General features: G+C 40.4%; 1 protein-coding gene across 1 annotated transcript in view; it reads right to left on the reverse strand.

Annotated features, from left to right (window-relative positions):
• Positions 1-2,832: 2,832 nt before the first annotated feature.
• The window catches only part of LIMA1 (LIM domain and actin binding 1), a 38,433-nt gene continuing 19,489 nt past the window's right edge, over positions 2,833-21,776 (reverse strand). Inside the window, exons 5-11 of the mRNA XM_034792026.1 lie at positions 17,568-17,676; positions 15,666-15,820; positions 13,284-13,391; positions 10,984-11,041; positions 9,673-9,788; positions 5,622-5,755; positions 2,833-5,126 (exon numbers count right to left, since the gene is read on the reverse strand). Of these exons, the coding sequence (XP_034647917.1) occupies positions 4,103-5,126; positions 5,622-5,755; positions 9,673-9,788; positions 10,984-11,041; positions 13,284-13,391; positions 15,666-15,820; positions 17,568-17,676 (1,704 nt within the window). The 3' untranslated portion in view covers positions 2,833-4,102. The remainder of the gene's footprint in view (positions 5,127-5,621; positions 5,756-9,672; positions 9,789-10,983; positions 11,042-13,283; positions 13,392-15,665; positions 15,821-17,567; positions 17,677-21,776) is intronic.

Raw genomic sequence — 21,776 nt, forward strand, 5'->3', positions numbered from 1 at the left:
AGTATCAGGGGGTAGCCGTGTTAGTCTGTATCTACAAAAACAACAAAGAGTCTGGTGGCACCTTAAAGACTAACAGATTTATTTGGGCATAAGCTTTCGTGAGTAAAAACCTCACTTCTTCGGATGCATCCGAAGAAGTGAGGTTTTTACTCATGAAAGCTTATGCCCAAATAAATCTGTTAGTCTTTAAGGTGCCACCAGACTCTTTGTTGTTTTTGTAGATACAGACTAACACGGCTACCCCCTGATACTTGGGATTATAGCATTAACAGGTCATCCAGAGATTTAATGTGAACTGGTGCTAGGGTTTATAGAAGAGTTAAACTGAGGTGAGATTTAGAATAAAAATACAGAGATGTCAGAAGTACTCCCACTCAACCGCACCTAAGCGAGGAAAATTTAGGAAGATTTAACTTATTGAATTTAGAACTGTAAGTCTTATGATCAGCCAGTTGACCTAGAGCACCTTCATGGTGCTCTGCTTTTTGTAAATGCTTGAAGGGGACATAGACAAACAGATATTTTTGCTCTCTTTCTTCCTCCATTTGGGGGGGGGTAAAGAAACTAATAATTTTAAAAACAAATATTTTAGCAAAACAATTTCCCCTTAAATCCCAGTTGGATTTTACCTAGTTAGTTTGAGAGGCAGGGGAAGAAATCTTGAATTCATATTCCTGAACTTCTATAGTACTTGTTTAAAACTGCATTACAAATTGTCCTCACTAGCTGGAAGAGGTATTATGCCCATTTTAAAGAGGGTGAAACAGACTCATGTCCCAAGCTATTAGCAGATCAAGGTTGAAAACAAGTTCCCGTCTTCCAGCCCTGTGTTCAGGCCACTAGACCACACTGTCTCCCCCTAATTTATTGGGCAATGCTCTAGTTATTTGATTGAATGACGTGAGAGTATTGGATAGGTTAGTTCTCCTGTCCTTCAATAAACTCCTGCAGACTGGTCCAGTTTCTTCCTCTTGTTGAAAGCAAGCCACACCAACTGTCTGGAAGGAACAAGGGCACCAGAGACAATGAGAATTGAGAGATGCATTTCCTATGCTCTTTGTGGACTTACTTTGGATTATAAAGACATTATTGAAACTTTGGAGCAGCAGTGAAAGGGTGATAGAAGTCCTTAGCATTTTCATTTATTAATTAGCATCAGCCATGGAGCTACTTTCTTCAAAGGTAGGAGTAGTGATTAAATTTGAATATGTAGACCTAAAATTCTCAGACTATTACTCATCCCATTTATAAAGGGAGAACCTAATTCTGCAGCCAAATCCATGCAGTTGCTCACAAATGAAGGGTGCAGAAGAAATCTTCAGTTCTGAAGTGTGGCTTGAGTGTAGACTATGCTCTGTATTGTGTAAGAGTTCTCAAAAAATATTTGTATATAAAACCAAATAGAGTGCCTAAAACATATTAATGTTTATTAGTGGAAGGTTGCCATTGATTTAAGATTTGCTTATTTTGGTGTATTTTCTCAAATAGGCTTTGAAATTCCATCACACTAGGGCTTCTGGTAAATGCATCTTAGGGTTGAGGATCTGAGTACACTGTACAAGAATTTGTGGCTCTGTTAGTTCTCATAGCAGCTGCTCTATCGTGGATGCAAATGAACTGGCCTATGTAAAGCACTCATATTGTGGTGATAGCCACTAATACAAAACAATGACTGGAAAGGGTACAGACATTAGAATTTTGGCAAAAACTTAACATTTAGGAGACACTCTTGGTGGTACAAACTTCTCTAGGGGGGAAAACTATTATAGTGTCATTCACCAAGATAGGGCAATAGTGAGTCTTGTATCCCAGAAATTGAACCTTCTCATCTTAGGAATCATGACACTTATATTCATTGATGCATAATGGCAAGGTCTCAGCTAGCTGTGCCATGAGCTACATCATGTTTCCCACAACTTGATCCATGTCATAAGTTAGTATTGGCTCCACATGGGATGGGTATTGGGCACATCTAACAAATGTGATTTCATACTTAGTATCTGAATTGGAGTATTAAATGTTGAAACATTAAAAGTCTTGAACAAACAGGAAGACAGCACATTGTACTTACTCTTCACCTCCATAGGCCAAGGACCTGCTTTTCAGATGTGCTGAGCACCTGCTGCTTTCACTGACTTCAATGGGAGTTTGTATTTTTCATGGGGTTGAGGGAGAATCAAGCCCCAGTTGCATTTTATCAGAAATAGACAAATGCATTCTTTAACTCTACAGTCCGAACATGATTAACAGCTCACAGATCAGCTTATTAGCCTGGCTGTGTACCCAACACCTCCTGCCAGCCAGCATCTCATGCAACTGTGCATTGCCACCATGTCTCTATAGCTGCTAAATGTCTTCCGGCCAGACAACTGCCCTACTAGACTTCTCCCCCTACTGCATAAGTGGTTCCTCACTGCTGCTGGTTACCTCCCTACTGTATTTCCTCCCAGATCTTCCCAGTCTGCCCCTTCCCTAAGGAGCTCCACTTACAGCTACCACTAGTCACTTGGTTTCCCCCAGACCTGCACATGTAACTAGGGAAGTGCCTTCAAGTCCTTTTCTCTAAGAATTGTTTAAAATCAAGAATGAGAGGGTTAAACAAGTTTGTCCCTCTGATCTATCCTGTTTTTTAATCCCTGTTCCAGAAGCATGTGTATTGCCATTTGCCAAACTGGCTAGAGTGGTCCAATAGTGTCACCTAGTGGTATGAAATCAAATTATGAAGACTTCAATGCTAAGAGAAGATAACTCATAACCTTCTCAACCAAGGTCATCTTATATACTGTCTTATTGTAGTTCAAACAAAAACATAATTAGGCTTCAGCCTTAGAGTTCAAAGTAAATTACAATGCTTTATTGAATACAAATGTTTCATATTTAGCAAGATTGGAAGAAAGTAGAATATTTTACACCTCTATAAAAATATAGTTAGGACTAATTCTCAAGTGAATACAGTACAGAGAATAAACTACTGTAGGAATAAACCCTCCCCCCCATTCATATTATTATTTGTAAAATAAATCCTGTCAAGTTTAAAAATGTACTAAAAGCTTTGCTAGAAACCAGTTCCCAGAAAGAATCCCACTGTTTGTCTAGTTCTCTTAGATTTTGTATGTGTAAGTCTCACAGTTGTAACTATTAAAAAAAGATCTCTAGCAGTTTGGTACAAGTAGGGTTTAATAACTGTCAAAAGGCCTTACAAAAAAGTTATTTGCAGTTTTAAGTGAATCAGAAGAGGGAATGAAATCTAAAAGTAGAAAAAAGTCACCTCAGAAAATGCACATGGAATGCAGACTCCTGTGAAAGGGGTGGTTTGTCTTCAAGAGTATCGTCAGTCATCATTGGGTTTGATCTGCACTACTATTCCAACAAGGGGCACACTGGTGCATTAGCCAGCCAGAGGGCTGTACTACCTCTTAATTCCAGTTTAGAATTAGTTGTGTATACAGGAGAGCAGAGTGCAAAGTAAGAAGTTTTCCACTCATCAAGAGCAAGCAAATAAAAAGAATTACATTGCATTCTGTGTACTTAATATATTTTAGTTGCTAGATACTAAGCACAAAGAAAATTAGTGTTTTCATGAGGAAAACATCCCAACTGTGCCCTTTACATGTATTAAAGTGCATTCAGTCATCATTTTTAAAGCAGGCTTGCAAGTCCCTTTGGAATTGGTCCCTAAGCACTGCAGTAGCATTCATAGTGGTAATAATAGTGTATTACAGAAAGTGTTTAATACCACCTTTGGGAGTACAGTGGAATCCTGCAAACTACTGTTACTGGAATAAGTGCCAAAGCACAAAAAGAATAAAATACAATGACCAGGATATAGAATAGATTTGTGTTCTCATGCTGTAAATGGTGATTACCTGATGTAGGAACAGCTGTCCCACACCAAGGGATCAAACATGTTTCCATACAGCTAGACATGATCTTTGCAGGTTTCTAGTGTACTTTTCTACATCATATCTGTACATTCTGTTGTTCCCTAATGTGTCAACGTGCAGGATAGCATCACTTTCACAGAGGGCAGCTGCTTGTTAAAAGCTAATACACCAATTTAAGGCCCAGCACCTTGCAGCAAGTTTTCTAGTGAAAGACCAATTTATTCTTCATCTTCATCCTCTTCCTCATAGTAACGATTCCTCTTGATCTGTCCTTCCACAGACAAATCTTCCACATCTTCATCTTCCCAGAACACAACATCTTTGGATTTGCTATTCTGGCTAGGGGATAATTCCTTAGCAGGGACCATGTTCAATAAGCTGAAATGTTTAGGAGAGTTGGAATCAAATATTTCTTTATTTGGAGATGGCTGCTGCACTGTGGCGTTTTCTTCCTCATCTGTCTCCATACCCACCTGACCATTCTGTACCAAGTTCTCTTCCCTGTCTGCCATGATATCAGGCACTTCCCTTCCTCTTTCTTCCTCCAGTTCTTTATTCTTCTCTTCAGTGTTCTGGATGTTCCCATTCTCAGCTCTTTTTTCCTTTCGCTTTCTTTCCATCACTGCCTCACTCTCTAGTTCTTCATTTTGTTTGAACGTGACCTTATCTGCTTTGGAAGGAGAAGATACATTCTCTGTTTTATGGCCCTTAACAGACATTGTTCTAAATGAGGCTGCTACTGTAAATGGACGGCTTCTTTCCTTCAGTGAGGATGTTCTTCGTAGCTTTTTGAGATCCAGGTCCACATCCTCCTGCACATCTGGCTTTGACACCTCATCTTCTGGGGGCCACTTTGGCTTAAATACTTTGATACCCTCTTCCAATGCACTTCCTTGACTACCTAGCTCTGATGGAGGTGGCCAGGCAATCCTCAGTTTCTTTGTTTCTGCTGGTTTCTCTTCCCTTCCAGGCAAAGCTGCAGCTTTTGCTTCCATGCTAGCTGCAAGAACTCCCACCTTTGCAATTGGGGCATCCTCTACTCCCGGACTTTGAGGGCCTTCTATTGTATTTACAGTGTGGGCAGATTTCTCCAGGGACTCTTCATTCTCAGTTTTGCTTACCCATAGTTCCTTGTGGGGTTTGTGCCCAAAACCTTCATCATAGTTGCCTTTGGCTTTAAAGAGCTGATTGAAGTGAGGCTTGCAATAAATATTCCCACGTAGAGATGCATATGTTCCAAGACTGTTCAAGAAAACAAAATGTTAGCCCTTTGCATGTCTCTCAATCAGTTGTAGATTAAGGCCCAAATTTTAGCTAGATCACTGAAAAACTTGGCATTAAACATCTTAAAGTTTTTAGAAAAGCAAGTTTTATAGTGTGTTGACCTGGTGTCGCCAGAGGAAAGCTCCTACCTAGTATAAAAAAGGCATTTCTATGGGTTTTCCTCTTAAGTGCTCAAAGATCTTTACAGCAGGTAGGTATTATCCCCATCTTACAGATAGGAAAACTAGTATAGAGAATTCAAGTGACGTCCAAGGTCATGCTCAAGTTAGCAGCAGAGCTGGGAGTAGAACCTGACTCCCAGGCCCTTGCTCAATCAACTAGACTACAGCTGCCTGTATTCACAAATGAACATTTGCACAGTATCGTATTCAGCTTCCTGTTATGTTTTAGGAAGGTTGAATTTCCTTCTAAAGGACTGACACACACATATACCTCACCCTCTGCACAGATTACCTGAGTCTGCTATTGCAATGTGAACAGCGGAAGCAGCTGATATGAAACACCTGCTGGTTGGCAAAGAGACGTTCCATTGGGTACACTGTCTTCTGACACGCAACACAGGTTTCTTTCACTGGCAACTGAAACTTCTAAGGGAAGAAAAGAGGGCTTGTTAACTGGATAAGAACTAGTGGGTGAGGAGACTTGACTTGGGTTTTGTCCAAGACTTCCAGAGTTCTCAGAAACAACTTACTTAATAGTTAATAATTAGCAGCTCTGAACCCTACTTGTACCCTGTACCCTACTTGAGTAAAGCAGACCTATTACAGGCTCATTGCCTTGGTTTGATAGCAAAAGCCTATCCTGCATTCTCCCTCTCTGCTCTCCTATCACCTAAACCTCTGAGGTAAAACAATAGTCAAGAATTGACAGCGGAAGTGTTAAAATTCTCACATGGGTCATAAAGTAAGCTCTATCACGCCATTCCCAAGAGACTGAGTAAATCTACACTGAAACTGAACACCTGCAACTGGCCTGCGTCAGCCGACTTGGGCTCAAGGGCTGTACGTTTTTAGTGTCTACATTCAGGTTCCTGCTTGAGGCCAAATGCCTACACGGAAATTTTACAGCCCTGCAGGCTGAGCCCTGCAAGCTAGAGTCAGCTGACATAGGCCAGCCACAGGTGTTTAATACCTTGTATGTCCTAGCCTCTCTGCCTCAAACCTGCTGATAGGGAAAGATGAGGAAGTGGGGGAAAATACATGAGGGGATAAGTTTAAAAAAACAAAAACAAACAAACAAAAAACCCAGTGAGATGAACAGCAATACAAGAAGCTCAGTGGGGGGGAACAAGTAATGAGAAGGCCAAACAAACATGGGGCGGGGGGAGAGAAGACGACGACAGGAGGGGAACAGTTTGCTCAAAGGTTTAGGCTGAGTAAGTTTTACTAAATGCTTATGGCTTTAGGAATGAAGGCTGCTCATTTAGGCAACTTTCCATACAAACTCTGATTAAACCAGTAATTTATTCCTACAGCCTGCTTTTAAAAAGTTAGTCTCAGTAGTTCAGGGCAGCAAGAAATGTATCTATCCCCATATGAAACATTTCAGAGCTCCAGCAAAGGCACTAGCTACACTCAGCTTTTAGGGATTTGCAGTTTCACTAAAATTAAAGTTACACAACAGAAAGCTAAAGTTAACCCTGATGTTGACAGACTAGTAACAGTGCGTGTACTCCATCAGAGGCAACATTCCATAAAAGTTAAGAAATATCTTAAGGATAAACTAGTAAGTATCAAGTGTCAGCATTGTGCTACTTGGGAATAACCTCAGAATGCGTCTCCTGACAGCATCAAGGAGGTGATATTCTATGTCCAAAGAGGTCACCTGATGCTCCTCACTCCTTAACACACCTACTAGAGGTGACTTAACATGGAAGCTTAATAAAGAGGAAATGGCATATTGAATATCCAGTCAAAAAGCTGGCCCTTCTGGACTGACCTGATTGCAACAGCTTTTCTAGCAACAGAATAGAAAGTTACCTAGGTCCAGTGTCAAAGGGGTACAGAAAAATCACACTTAGATATGGTCAGCTTTGTTGCAAAGGCATGTTCTACTACAAGTTTACTAAAAGCCTTTAAGAGAAGGATATGATGGTTAAGGGATATGGAAGCAGGAAGTGCAACATCACAGGAGACAGTTACAGGGGTTGGTGTCTAGTTTGTATTTTAAATAAAATGATGACATGGTTAAGAACTGAAGGTTATGATAGATGAGGATCAGGTTGCTGAACAAAGCCAGTTGATTTAAACTGGTTTGTCACAACTTTATTGTTGCACATAATTAGGCAGTTTGCTATATATTATTTCTAGTCTAATGCACTTAGATTGGGAACTTTACAAATAAACTTTGATATTAGGTATTTGAAATGACACTAAGGGACTAATCCATACTGAGAATTTGATAGAAAACCTCAAAAAACTCCCAGAGCCTCAAGAGATTTATTTTTAAAAGGGAACTTCAAGGCACTGACCCTTTGCACCAATCTTCTCACCTCTGTGTAAGTGAGTCACTGCAAGCTCTAGAACACGCCATTGAAGTTTACTAGCCCAGACGAAGATCTACTCACCCACTCTTGCCACAAAAAGGAACAAGCCTTTACTAACTTCCTTACCAATAAAAGTTGCCCTTCTTCCCAACACAGCATAACTGCAAGGCTGCACTGCATAGTGCTAGCATATGTTATTGCAATACACGTCCCCATCTAAGAGGAGGAACTTACATGGGTATACAGTGCTATATGCATCCGAAGAAGTGGGCTGTAGTCCACGAAAGCTTATGCTCTAATAAATTTGTTAGTCTCTAAGGTGCCACAAGTACTCCTGTTCTTCTTTTTGCGGATACAGACTAACACAGCTGTTACTCTGGAACAGTGACCTCTGTTGGTCTGCTGAAGAGGTGGTTTTTTTGGGGTGAATAGAGAAAAATGTCCTTCCTGGACATTACTATACATAGCTACTACAAGAGGAGGGTGAAGCCCAGTTAATAAAAAAAAGGAGAGCTGGAGAGATAGCCGAGAGTTGAGCTCACATTAGAAGGGAAGCAGAAGGCAGGAGTAGAGATTAGGAACCAGGAACAGGAAACAGAAGCTGGAAGAGAAATAGGAACCTTACATGAAATCAACAGCATCTGGGCTGTTCTCTAAAAACTGCAGCAACAACTATTAATGAAGGTAGAGATCCAAGTTGGGTTTTATCATGTGAGCAGATACTTTTGAAATAAGCACAAAGAACCATAAACTTAAAGGATAAGCAGATTACATATGAACACACACTGGAATACCTTCCAAGTTATACAATCCTAAAGGCATTTTTGCCATCTCAAATTTTACACATACAGCACCTTTCAGAAGAGGTGCTCACAGCACTGTGATATTAATTAAATAAATACTATACCTGTTCCTCTTTTACAGAAGGGGGGAAAATGCAGAGTGGTGAAGTGATGTGCCCAAGCGTAACATAGGAAGTCTGTGGCAGAGCAGGGATAAGACTTCCTATGTCAGACAGCATGTGTGAAGAGGATGCACCTCACATCACGTTATTGAGATATCATTAAAGTGCTCATCACATAACATCTGTGTGCCTCAAAGTGAGAAAATAAATCCCTGTCCAAAAATTCCCCATCGCTTCCTCAGCTACAGTTATATTGGGGTTGTTCTTGCCTGTTTACATCCAAGGAAGTCAGGAGCAGGTCTACAGCCATCACTACCGAAGGAAGGCTTGGGTAAAGAGAGGAGCAGCATACTGGGCTCTAAAGATGATAAAACTGGGACTCATCCTGATCTCCAGTGGAAGGGACTTTCACATCTAAGGGCTTGCCTCTGAGAATGCCAGGACTCCAGCTCCTAGGAGTTATACACTGAGCCCCTCAGCTACGAATACCTTCTTGATTGCAGCTGCTATCATGGTTGAGGTGAGGAGGAAGGCAGACAGCGAGGCCCCAGGGCGGGTTTTAAAGATTAGCATCAGGACCTAGATGAAAATCTCTAGGAACTCTGACTTAAGGAAAGCCAAGAGCTTGTCAATGCAAGACCTACATCCAGATTTCTGTACTCAAAACTTCTCCTCCCATCCCAGAAGCAAATTAGTATTCTCATACTGTCACTGGAACAGGGCCCCTTTAACAATATGGCAGTTGTCAGCAGGCAGCTCACAAACTCCATCTTTAAAAAACTAAATTACAATTGTGTTGAGATGCTTTTCCATTCAGAACTCAAAACCCTATGCTGAGCACTGGGCAAAGTTCCTTTATATCCAGTCTCTTTTCTGTCAGGAGTTAGTTCCAACATGAGGTTTTTTTAAAAGATGTCAAAATAAAGACAAACTCCAGCTTTGCCCTATGGTAAAGAGCTCTCTGCTGAAGAGAGTTTGGATATTGATGGATCAATAGCATAAGATCCCCTGGGAGTGCAAACACAGATTCATAGGCTGGATTGAGTCTATGTTACAATCAGATTTGCTTAAGTATTAACTGTTGCTAGTGCTTAGGAAATAAATAGCTACTGTACCTTCACTACTTTTGGTGGAGAGGTGTCAGTCTGGTTGGCTGGTTTGGAATCAGAGCTCTGCTGTTTTGTGTAGATACGTCTCTTGGCTTCAGTCTCACTCTGCGAGTTCAGTTCAACTGGGGAAGGGAGGGGAAGGAAAGTTCTGTTAAACTCATTTTTAAAAGCCACGAGAAACTCCTAGGAAGTTCAGTCTGGTAAGACCATGTAGCAATTATGTCAGAAAAAGACTTAAAGGTCTGTCTGTTCCTAAACGTGTATGACTAAAGCATCAGTGCCAGGGCAAGCAAATATATTTACTCATCTTTTTCTGCACTGAAATTATCAAATGATTGAGAGGCTGTGTTGAGGGAATGAGATAGCTGCCAGCTTCTCAGTATGCACTAACCTCGTTTCTGGGAAATATGGCTCGTTTAATCAAATGGTTAAGCGCATGCCTAAAGTTAAGCTTGAAGTCAATGGGCTATAAACATGTGCTTAAATACCTTTGGAAGGCACTTTAGTCAATCAGCTACTGCTAATATATTTATTGACTAATCTGTTGGCTACAGTGCTTGCTGTATTTGGCTCTGGAACACTAAGTCCAAATGGCGGGAGAATTGCACTGCTGGGGTTAAACATAAAGCCTTTATCAAGCAAGCATTAAAGCTGTCTCAGTACTACAGTTAAAAAACAATTTATAAACCTGATAAAAATTCCCAGGTCTTGAGCTGGGCTGAGGTTTTAGCACAAGATTTTTACTGGAAAATTCCCAAGAATCTGAAGGGGTTGCAAGTGTTGAATTAAGACTACTATATTCAAAAGTAACAATCTTTAAAATCATTTAAAAAAAACCACAGAGTCCCAATTTTATTCAAATTTTATGAATAAGATCTTCTTCTTCTGGGCTATCATATGACAAGTTTCATAATCAGCAAATTCTAAAGCCAATTTCTAAACCACTGGAAATGGGAGTTTATAAGACAAGGCTGACCATTACAGGCCTATGAACAAATGTCCACTTTAACCAAACAACTGGCTTATATGTGCTACAAAATTACAAGAAGGCACCTAGATAATGTGAGTGGGCTTCCATTATGTGTGTTAGGATCCAAGTTCTTATGCTCAGATTGCTTCATAAAGTTAAATGAAATCCAGTCTTGACCAGTATATCCCTGTGATTAAATGGGAAGCCTGATGTTTCCTCCAGAAGCTTTGGGTTCTAAGGGCAAACTCATCTTGACATAAGCATGGCATACAAGTAGACAGTGCCAACACATCCTGCCATCCACCTGCCCACTCTATATTTATTGGGCTAGGAGAATGAGTGCTTACTGGTGCTATCTTCAGAAAGATTGGAGTGGAAACCCAGACTCTTCTCCCTGAAGAAAACCTGCAAAAGTAATGTTATGCTGTGAACCATATGAAAGTCAGCTGGGCTCACCAGTTAACAGACTCAAATTTATAAATGGATAATCCCAGCATGAGTAGCAAAATAATGGGCAATTAATAGAACAATAAAACAGAAAATCCTGTTTACTAGCCAGTGTCCACCCTAAGCTAAGAACTTCAATGATGCTAGCACTGGCTACAAAACATATGTTCTGAATTTCTCACCTTCCTCAGGACCTCCCTCACTGCCACTTTTTGAGTAGTCAAGGATACATAGGAGCCTAAGTGACTGTTGATTTTGGAAGTTTGCCCCTAAAACTACAAGCTGTGATGCTCCCAGTTTAGAACAAACTTGCTTGGTCTGTCTTCTACATCCTTCTTTAGAAAAGGATTTACAAATTTCACTGGTTTATACCTTCTGCTCAGCTCACACACATACATACTCTGAAGTACAAGAGTCTTTCATTAACAGAACTGTTGACGCAGCCTAGTATAAGCTTGGTTCAGATACGGAATAATTTACATACCAGGTGAACAGCTCAATGCAGGTTCTAGAGGGCTATTTTAACCCTGGTTCTCTCTCTCTGTTAAATAAAATATAGCTTAAATATACTTACACATTGAGGAATTAAGATGCCATAATGAGATTAACAGCAGAACCTCACTAATTCACACTAATGACTGAAAGACCCATTGCAAAGGACTGCACTTTGGAAATTAATGAGGAAGTAAAACAAACAAGTTCGGATAACATACTTTGTTCATTTGACTAGTTTAATTTTAATGATACTTCCTTATAAGCATTCCACAGTTTACTTTGTACCCATAACAAAGATAATTTTTAACCACTCTGTTACTGAAACTTTGGGATGTACAGGATGAGGGGAGCAGTGGTTTTTTGCACTTGAATTATGAGTGTACAAGTAAGCAAGGTTCTGTTGAACCTCTCTCTTTCTCCAGAAATTTCTGCCATTTAATAGGTGTGCCCTGGACAGGGACACTAGATTTATCCTGCAGTGATGTCAAAGTGACCATCCTACTATCACACAACAGTCTATTTAATGTAGGTTCTTACACTGTGCTCCTATTACACATCAAGTCAGTCACTAAAGGAATGCCTATAAATTAAAGTAACTTCACTCTAAGAGCTAGCAGAGAGAGGGTTTTATTCAAACCTTCCGTTCAACAGCAGAAAGTCTAATAGAGAGAAACTGCTTTTATTTAATAGGTTTCCTTTTAAGAGGCTCCCCTTGGTGGCTGCTTTCCCACCCCACAACAAGCTAAAATGTGAAGACTCGCTCAGTTCCCAGCAAGAAGCTGAAAGCAACAGTCTGGCTGTCTGCTGAGGGAAGTCCGGAAAGGTTTAAAAGCCCTCCCAGCATTAGGCTGCCACGTGTTCAGAAAGCCTGTAATGCACTGTATTTGAATTATTATTATTTGGCTACTTTTATTCCCTTCTACCATCCCCCCATTTAAGTCACAGATGCCTTGAGAGTTTATATAATTACTGTCCCTTATTCACACAATAAAGTACTCATTTTAAAACTAAAGTTTAAACAGCAGGAACAAAAAAGCTAATCAGGTTGCCAGTTACATTAACCAAGATCTGGCAACTCTGCAGCAGTGACCCACTTTCAAGTCATTGTGACCCGGTACTTTGCACTGACATCTTCTCTCATCTGAGGCTCCCCAAGCACTTTACCAGAAATTTAAGTGTGCAAGCAAAGCACCTAAAAAGGTGTTTTCCCCATTTTACAGATGGGGAAAAATGGCACAGAAGAGTATAGTGGCTTGCCCAAAGGTCACTCAGGAATGGCAGAGTCAGAAATAAGACTCAGGAGGCTCTACTTCCAGTCTGCTGCTGCTACTGCTATTAGATAATGCTTCTTCCTCCCATGTTCTCAATATGCCACCATTATGAAATTCAAGGATTCTGCCACATCAAGAACATTTACGATATTTGACAGATTCAAGCGCAACCCTCTCTAGATAAAGTTATAAAAAAATAGCTAGATATTCTGCACACAAAGGACTTTTTATTTAGAGAGTCTTACAAATTAAAATTTCTCTTGCTGGTTTGTAATTACCATCCTAAATTTTGATCTCAAAGTCATGAGTCACACAGGATGCAGATAATTTGTATCAGCCAGTACAGCTCAATTTCCAAATGCTTGTTGTGTATCTTCAAGCAGTTCCATTTCAAGGAGAGTTCTTGATCCTCAATCAATATGAACACATCTTACCTTATCCCCATCCTGATGGGAAACAGAGTCCTCAGGACTTGGTGGCACATTCTCCTTCTGCTCAGATTTGTAATTCTTGATTTCACTGTCACTGGCTTGAATCTCATTCTAGAGAACAACAAAGGAATTGAGTGTTGACATTCTTTTTCCCTTAGAGTGAGAGAGCTTTCCATGTTTCTTCTTAAAAGAAGTCTTGTGAATACTATGTCCTGTAACACACAGCTGATGACTAAAGGGAAGAGGACAAAGGAGTCGACAAATATTTGATGGGTGAAATACACCAAGGTGGGAGAGGAAGTTTAGGATAATAAAGGGAGTATAACTTTTATTCCATGCCATCATCACAGTATCAAAATACCTTTCCACCAAGAACCAACCAAGTCTTTCCTTAAAGCCAACTTCTTTCTTTCTTGTTGTCACTCCGGATAATTCCACATCTTCCTTTACCTGAAATGCTGCCCCATGTTTTATTTTATTTAGGTCATAAGCACTTCAGGGCAAGGAACACGTATTATTCTCTAATGCACTATGAAAGTGAGTTCTACTCTAGCTTCAGTGCATGCCAACCAGCCAGATGACAAATTGGAACTTCATCTTTCTCAAAGTTTGTCTCATTTTAGGAAGTTTTACAGAAAAGTCTTTCAAATTTTCATCTAAAAAAACCCCAGAGAAACCTCATGCTTCTTTTGCGGATCAATCAGACTCTGTGGCAATGCAAGGCTCATGCCTTTCATGAGACAGCCTTTCTGTGGCAGGGGAAAGAAGTTGCCAGGCATCAGGAGCATATTGGACATCAAAAGGCTTAAAAAAAAAAGGATTTATATGCTAGTACCTATCTTTTTGAACCTTAGTGTTTAATATGACAGGTCTTTAAATACAAGTAATTTTTCCAAGCATTTTTTGCAGTGTTATGAAGGGATTACACTATCACACTTAGAAGAAAATATACAGCATACTTAAGACTTGTCTATATTGGCACTTTACAGCGCTGCAACTTTCTCACTCAGGGGTGTGAAAACATCCCCCCGAGCGCAGCAAGTTTTAGAGCTGTAAAGCACCAGTGTAGACAGTGCACCAGTGCTGGTAACTGCACCCCTTGTGGAGGTGGGTGTTCACAATGGGACACCAAGCCAGACTAGTGTTCCAGCTGGTGTGGTCTGGACTTCACTGTGAACAAAACCTAAAGGAGTCCATTTGTTAAACTGGCTGGCTGCTGGCTTCTAGGGAATGGTTTAGTCAGTGAACCCCAGCCATCTCTGTTACAAACTGGAAAAGACAATTTAGCAAACTGAATGTAACACAGGGAAGCATGATCTAAAATCTGTATTAGCAGTTAAGCAGATTTATTACATTGGCTGAAAGTAATTGCAGCTCATGCCATTAAGTTTACTTCAATTACTGCCCAAGGGCTTGAGAATTAGACCCACACTGCATATGGCATGGAGAAATCCCTTCAGCTTGGCCTGGGGTGTTCCAGCAGCAAGATTCAAAATGCATCTCTAGATATAGACACTTCTAAGAACCACAAACACTTCCCAAGCTTAACTTGGAGACTCTTCAACACTGGAGGCCAAAAAGTCACCAGTCTAATTTCTCTACCTAGAAATATTGTCATCCACTTGGAATGTATGGCTATAAGACACAAGATCAACAAAAGCCTCTAACATTAAACAAAGCAGCTGATGGTTCTAATTGACACACCCCTTCTTTCTGGTGCACAACCTTAGACTCTTGGTGTTTCTTTAGCTACAATACAGTTTGCTGTGATTCACTAGCTTCTCATTTCCTGTTCAGATATCTGGCCAACAAGGACAGCTCAGATCTTTGTAATAGCACAGGTAAGAAACAACAGGCTGAGTTCATATGAATAGATGAGAAAAGGGATGTGAAGAGGAATGGTTGCAAAGGGGAAGATGGCTGGTTATAAAGCACAGGATTGTCAGGAGATCTGAACTCTATTGTATTATCTTGGGTAAGTCACATATCTCACTTTCCCCTAAATCACAGGGGGTTCAATAAGATTACATTTCATTAGTGTTTTTAAAGCATGCAGAGATCCTCAGATACAGAGTGCTACAGACATGCAGAAAAATAAAAGAGGCCAGTTGCATTTCAAAGGAGGGTCTTCAGATAGCATGTCACCAGTTGGATCTTTAGAAAGTATCAAGATTATTTCAGGAAAGGGCAAGTACACATCTCTTGCTGCAGTTTTCTCAATTCTTCAGAGCAGAAGACAGCTTTTAATTCCAAGTAAGACAATGAATACTCTGTTCTCATCAAACATGAGAACATTACATTTTAATAGCCTAGTTTCCATCAGAACCATTTACTAGCCTCAGGGCTACACCAGTAGGACACCCACTACTTCACAGACAGACGTACCACGTGGCCTGTGGGGCTGCCTTGCTTGGACACAGCTGCCTGGTACTTTGCCAGTCTATCCTTTATTGAAGTTTCTGTTAGGTGAGGCATCTCCAGGTTTCTTCTACTCTCTGGCTTGTCTGGGCTGAATGTTGGAGAGCTACAGACCAGGTGATCTGGAACAAGGATGTTATATGGTTAGAGTAACCTTCATAAGTGAAGCACTGAATAGTAAAATCTTCTGTTCAAAAAGATTCAGGTCTCTTCTTCCTCCACTCTCAAAATGCATGGGAATCCCAGACTTGAGAGATATTCTACCCCATGGCTTATGCTATGCCAGGAGTATCAGTCTACCCCAGCACATACAACTGATTACTAAAAGCAGCACCTCAGAATGTGCAGTTAACATCTGCTTTGGCACAATCCAGCCAGTAAACTCCTGAGCAGTAAAGACAGTAAAAACAATCTGTACTTAGAAGAACATATAGGCATTATCAAGCAGATAGCAGGTGAAAAGTGCTGAGGAGAACAAATGGGTTCAAATACATTTAACCCAGAAAATAATGGTAATGCAAGACTGTTCATTACACCAATAATGTACCCAGACTTTTTTTTTTTTTTGGGGGGGGGGGGGGAGATGGAGGAGGAGAGAGGAAGGAACACAGGGTTATTTACACACACACAGGGTGAAGCTTAATCCCCAAATACCACTTACATGGTGTCTTCCATCTGAAGATTTCAAAACAAAAACTTCATAAAATAACTAAACCTAATTTCACATCATGCTGGCAAGATGGGCAGGAGCTATCCATTTTACATAAGAGAAGGAAGAACAGAGATTAGGCATTTTGTCCAAGGCCACAGTGGTAGACCTGTTAATAATACCCAGATCTCTTAACTCCCAGTGCTCTGTCACAGATTACCAAGCCATCCTCTCTCTACATTAGTTAACCACTATCTTACAGCCTTTATTTTAGACAGGGAAAATATTTAAGGGCCCAACACCTCTGATTATTCAACTAACTAGCTTCCCAGTTAAGGTCCACTTACATAATAGTTTTGACCACGATGTGGAGAACTAGAAATGAAGAGACTTTTCACTAACTAACCCAGCCTCAAATGAAAAATTCATTTTAATTTAAATGGCACAAGGTTTTACTAGAGAGTGTACAATGGTAAGAATGGTACCTTTCATTGCTCTCTCTCTCTAGCCTGGCTCAGAGAAGGGTATTGTTTGCAGCACTAGGAAGTAAAGTTCAATGCTAGCCATAGGCTGGAAACATAGAACTATAGCAACTCCTAACAAAAGCTGTTTAAAGATACCTGGACAATACAAGGTAGTGTTCATGAGTCAAGAATTCCATAGTAGGTGCATAACTTGGAGGGATTTAAAGCAACATGAAGAATTTCACAGTACTGGGTCACAAGGGAAATACTGGCAGGCAGGGAATTAGGGGAAAGAGTTTATTATTTCTCTGGTTTCTAAATTAAGTTTATTTTCCAAGAGAAGAAGTACAACCATCTAATAGAACATGGGACTAGGAATCAAGAGATATGGCTTCTATTAGCTCTGCTATGAAGTTTTTTCTCCCATGCCCCAGTTTCTCCGTAGGATTCTGGAGAAAGATACAGGGTGCAAAGATATTATGTAAAAAAAAAAAAAAAAAAAAAAGCTTAGTTTATTAGTGTTCATAATCATCATCAATAATTCCTAGCTCTTATCTAGCACTTTTCAGTAAATCTCAAAGCACTTTACAAAGGAGGGTTAGTATCATTATTCCCATTTTACAGATGGGGAAAACAGGTGAAGCAATTTGCCCAAGGTCACCCAGCAGGAGAGTGGCAGAGTAGGGAATAAGAACCCAGCTCCTTTGAGTCCCAATCCAGTGCTCAAGGAGGCCCAAATGGCTCGAGACTACCAACCTGAAACATTATGGCTCCTCTCTCCAGAGCAGATGTCAAGGTCCTCTGAAGAGAAGCTGTTTTCAGAGATTCTCCTGCTACCTGTAGTCCTACTCTGGTCCCGAAAAATCTGTAAGACAAAACCCACCTATGAGGTGTCTGGACAAGGCAGAGATTGTTGTGCATAATCCTTTGAGATGCATAGGTGTCTCTGGCAGATCTCCTTTACTGGACTAAACAAATCTAGCAGATGATGTCCTATTTAAGCAATATCAAGTTTGGTCACAGGATACCTACCTCTCCAGACATATAGATGCCTTTTGATTGTAAAAACAACTAGAATGCCATATGTTAGATGCTGATCTCCAGTACATAACCTACAAGCTAGATGTCCAGAGAGGGATATATATAAGCACTCATACCAGTTTGTAAATTAACATTTTACAAGCTCAGTAACAATCATTTCATCAAGATGTGAAATTAAGAAAGATAAATAGGTTTTAAGATACCAATACATCATCATTACCATTCAGTAACTACAGAGGAGAACAAAAACTTTAGCAGATTACTAGAGTTACATTTTATATCAATCAATAAGCACAACCTATCAGAGTCAGACTGACCCCCAAATTAGGTCTGGTAGTCAGGCTGACACTTCAATAGGTTGGTGTTGGACAGAAATAGCCTCAGATCTCCAGGATAAACCACCAACATGGCTGTGATGCTGGATGTAATGCCTCTATATAAATCCATGGTACACCCACACCTTGAATACCATGTGCAGATCAGGTCGCTCCATCTCAAAAAAGTTACTAGAATGAGAAAAGGTACAGAAAAGGAGAACAAAAAATGATGAGGGGTATGGAACAGGTTCTACATGAGGAGAGATTAAAAAAAAAAAAGTTAGTCTTTTTAAACTGAAGACTACTAAGGGGGAGGGATACGATAGAGGTCTATAAAAATCATGAATGTTGTGGAGAAAGTGAATAAGGAAGTGTTATTTACCCTTTCACAAGAACCAGGGATCACCCAATTAAATTAATAGGCAGCAGGTTTAAAACAAATAAAAGGAAGTACTTAGTCACATAACTCAGTGTCAGCCTGTGAAACTTGCTGCCACGGGATGTTGTGGAGGCCAAAACTATAACTGGGTTCAAAAAAAAAAGAAAAGAAAAAGAAAGAAAAGTTCCTGCAGGATAGGTCCATCAATGACAATTAGCCAGGATGGTCAAGGATGCAACCTCAAGCCTGACTGCCAGATGCTGGGATAGGATGAAGAGATGGATTGCTCAATTAGTGCCTTGTTCATTCTGAAGCATCCAACATGGCTGCTGTTAGAAGACAGATACTAGCTAGATGGACCATCGATCTGACCCAGGGTGTTTTGTACTAGCAGCATAGATGGATTCTCTGATCAAATCTGAAGGAGCTGACACGTATTTGCTGCAATCAACCCTCAAATGGCTCCCTATAAAACTTTAGTGCACAATAAAAAAAAATATCCAACAATTATAGAAATAAGTTTCAACAGCTCCTCTGAATTCTCTGTGGTGTGCAGAGTTTAATTTGCCTACACCAAGACTGGATGTTTTCACAGCTGAAAGTCAACCTATAAAAACAGCAGGAGGAGATGAGAGCTCTCTTCTCCCCAGGAAGAGTTAAGTCTCAGAGCCCATTGGAAATTAAGGGGGTGGGGGGGCGGAGATTTGGCAAAACACTCCAACCACACATTTCTTTTCCTGCTTCCAACAATTTTCTCATTTTCTGGTCACCAAACTGATAGAAATTCCAGTTTTATACTAACAGAGCTGTACTGTAAGATAATCACTGTGAAAAATCAGGCCTCTTTAGCACACAGAACAGAGGAACTTCACCGGGAAAGGAAAATGCAGTTGGAAAATCCCTTGTTTTCCAGTAGCAAGGTTAGAAATTTTGTATTTCTATAGTTTAGAAAATTGGTAACGTTTCTTACTGGAAAAGCATTTTACTGAAACAAACCTTTTCCTTCTGGTAAAGGTACTGATAGATGCACCCAAGCGGAGCCTACGCACTTCTAGGAATTTGCAGACTCCTCAGTCATCTCCAAGATTTGCTTGCACATTCTTGTTGAGTTTCACCACCACTACCACACTGAGCCAACACTCTGAAGTGCCTGAAACCTTACTGTTTGGAATTAAAGTATAGACAACAGTTTCTCTTTTCTCTCAGTACATGAAACAGAGTATTTTAGGCTGAGATTTTTGGGAGAGCGCTGCTAAGGAATAGTGTCCTTTTGGGAAGTGGGGGGAGAAGGTGAACATCGGCTGCATTAGCCTATTGAAAGTTCCTACTAGCATAAATTTGGAGACATATCAGACATCTAGTTTGCAGAGTTAAACACAAAGTTCATGCTTCTTTATATTGGGTGTGGTTAGCAGAAAGGAAGGTGGAACAAACAAGTTCTTACAAGGGCACAATATGACCCAGGAAGAAAGTTTAATTGGTCAGGTAAGTGCATCTGGAAGTACTAAAGAACCACAGTTCTCTTAAACCAGAAGCTCTCAGGTATATAATTAAAATCTTGTGAGTATCTGGATTCCATTCTCATTTAGATGACAAACAATACTTTTTAAGAACAGAGATGCCTAAGTCTAGAAGCTTCCTTGAGTTCCTTAAGGAGTGGTTTCCTCCTCCTCCCTACATACCCCATCCTCCTTCCTGTCAGCAGACTGCAACTGATTTGAACAAACTTTCCCTGAAATCTTCGCTCAGAGATTATGTAGACTAAACACATCAACAGAAATAAAATAAAAAGCTAGGGTTTCCTGAAGCTTAAAGTAAAATTCTTTCATGATGCTTTTAAACCAGATTGGGCAAAATACTCCCCAGTGTTGTAATTCATTCCATTATGCATGAAAGCACACTGTACTGGTTATCCTATCAACCAGAGCAAAACCTGGTCACAGCCCCCAAGGAGTTTACAATCTAGAGACAGGTGCTGAAGTAACTATGGTTCTGCTTAGCAGGGAATTGAATGATTCAAAGTTTGAGAGGTATAGTCCTTTCTTTTGTTCATCTTATGCCATCATGGGAACAAATGGACACTAGTTATAGGGCAGTAAGTTTAGAATAGAGGGAAATACCACTTCACTCAGTATATTGTTAAACTGGAATTCACTGCAGCAGAAAATCAGAGTCAAATACTGGAAGTAGACAGTGTCATGACTGTAGCTATGCAGTAACATAACAAGTGTACTAATGTCTCAAGCCAATCTCCTAAGCCCTCCCCAACAACTGTACATGTGCATTTGTGGGGGGAGGGAGAAAGGACTGGGGAGGAATACCTTCACCTGATTCAGTAAGACACTTGCCACAAACTCGCTGCGACATCTTGGGCAAAGTACTATACTTTGCTGCACCTCAGTTTCCCCATCTGTAAAATGGGGTATGCAAAAAAAAAATTTTTTTTTAAACCAATTTCTGAAAAGCCCCAAGTTTCTTGGATGAAAGATGCTGCAAGTGCAGTGTTGCCATTCCATTTGGTCTTTTGCCCAACAACTCATCTTGCTTTAGGCAAACCACACCTAATTTATATAGCAACATAAGAATACAAGTCACTGCATATCAGATTAACAGTGCCAAAAAGAACAAGTACCTGCCTCAGAACAACTCAAAAGGGACAATCGTATCTTAACGCTTGATTGGAAAGTTTTACGTTATGCTCCTCCTGACTTTCTTCTACTACTTGCGCTTGTGTGCCTTATCTGATGTGAGTCACTGTAACACACTGAAGTATCTTTGAAATTGCCAAAGACTTGAGACATTAGAACCAATAAAGGAAAGCTGGTCTTTTGCTTCAGGCATCGGTTTGAGTCCCACACCCGCTTCTCAGGCAGGCTGCTATTGATATGCTTAGAAGTACTTTCTTCCCAAAGATGCAATAAACATTTGTCTTGCTTCTGAGATTCAGAAGCTGGATCAAAATCTGAACAGAAAAGAAGAACTTGTGCAGGCGGTGCGGCATCCCTGGGCAAAATTTAATCCAGCCATTTTTTTTGTTCAGTTTTGAGAGTCTGGATAGTTTTGTTTCTACAAACAGATGCAGGTGAGGACATAAGGGGCAGGGACAGTCAGGACCATCAGTTTAGGAGCTATCCATGTTCAATTACAGAACTGAGCACACTGCACTTTGAAACTACCCAGACTCGTGCTGCTTCTCCAGTTGTTCCCAACTGTAATGCAACTAAAGTA

Source organism: Trachemys scripta, chromosome 16 (genome assembly GCF_013100865.1).
Source record: "Trachemys scripta elegans isolate TJP31775 chromosome 16, CAS_Tse_1.0, whole genome shotgun sequence".
Taxonomy (NCBI): Eukaryota; Metazoa; Chordata; order Testudines; family Emydidae; genus Trachemys; species Trachemys scripta.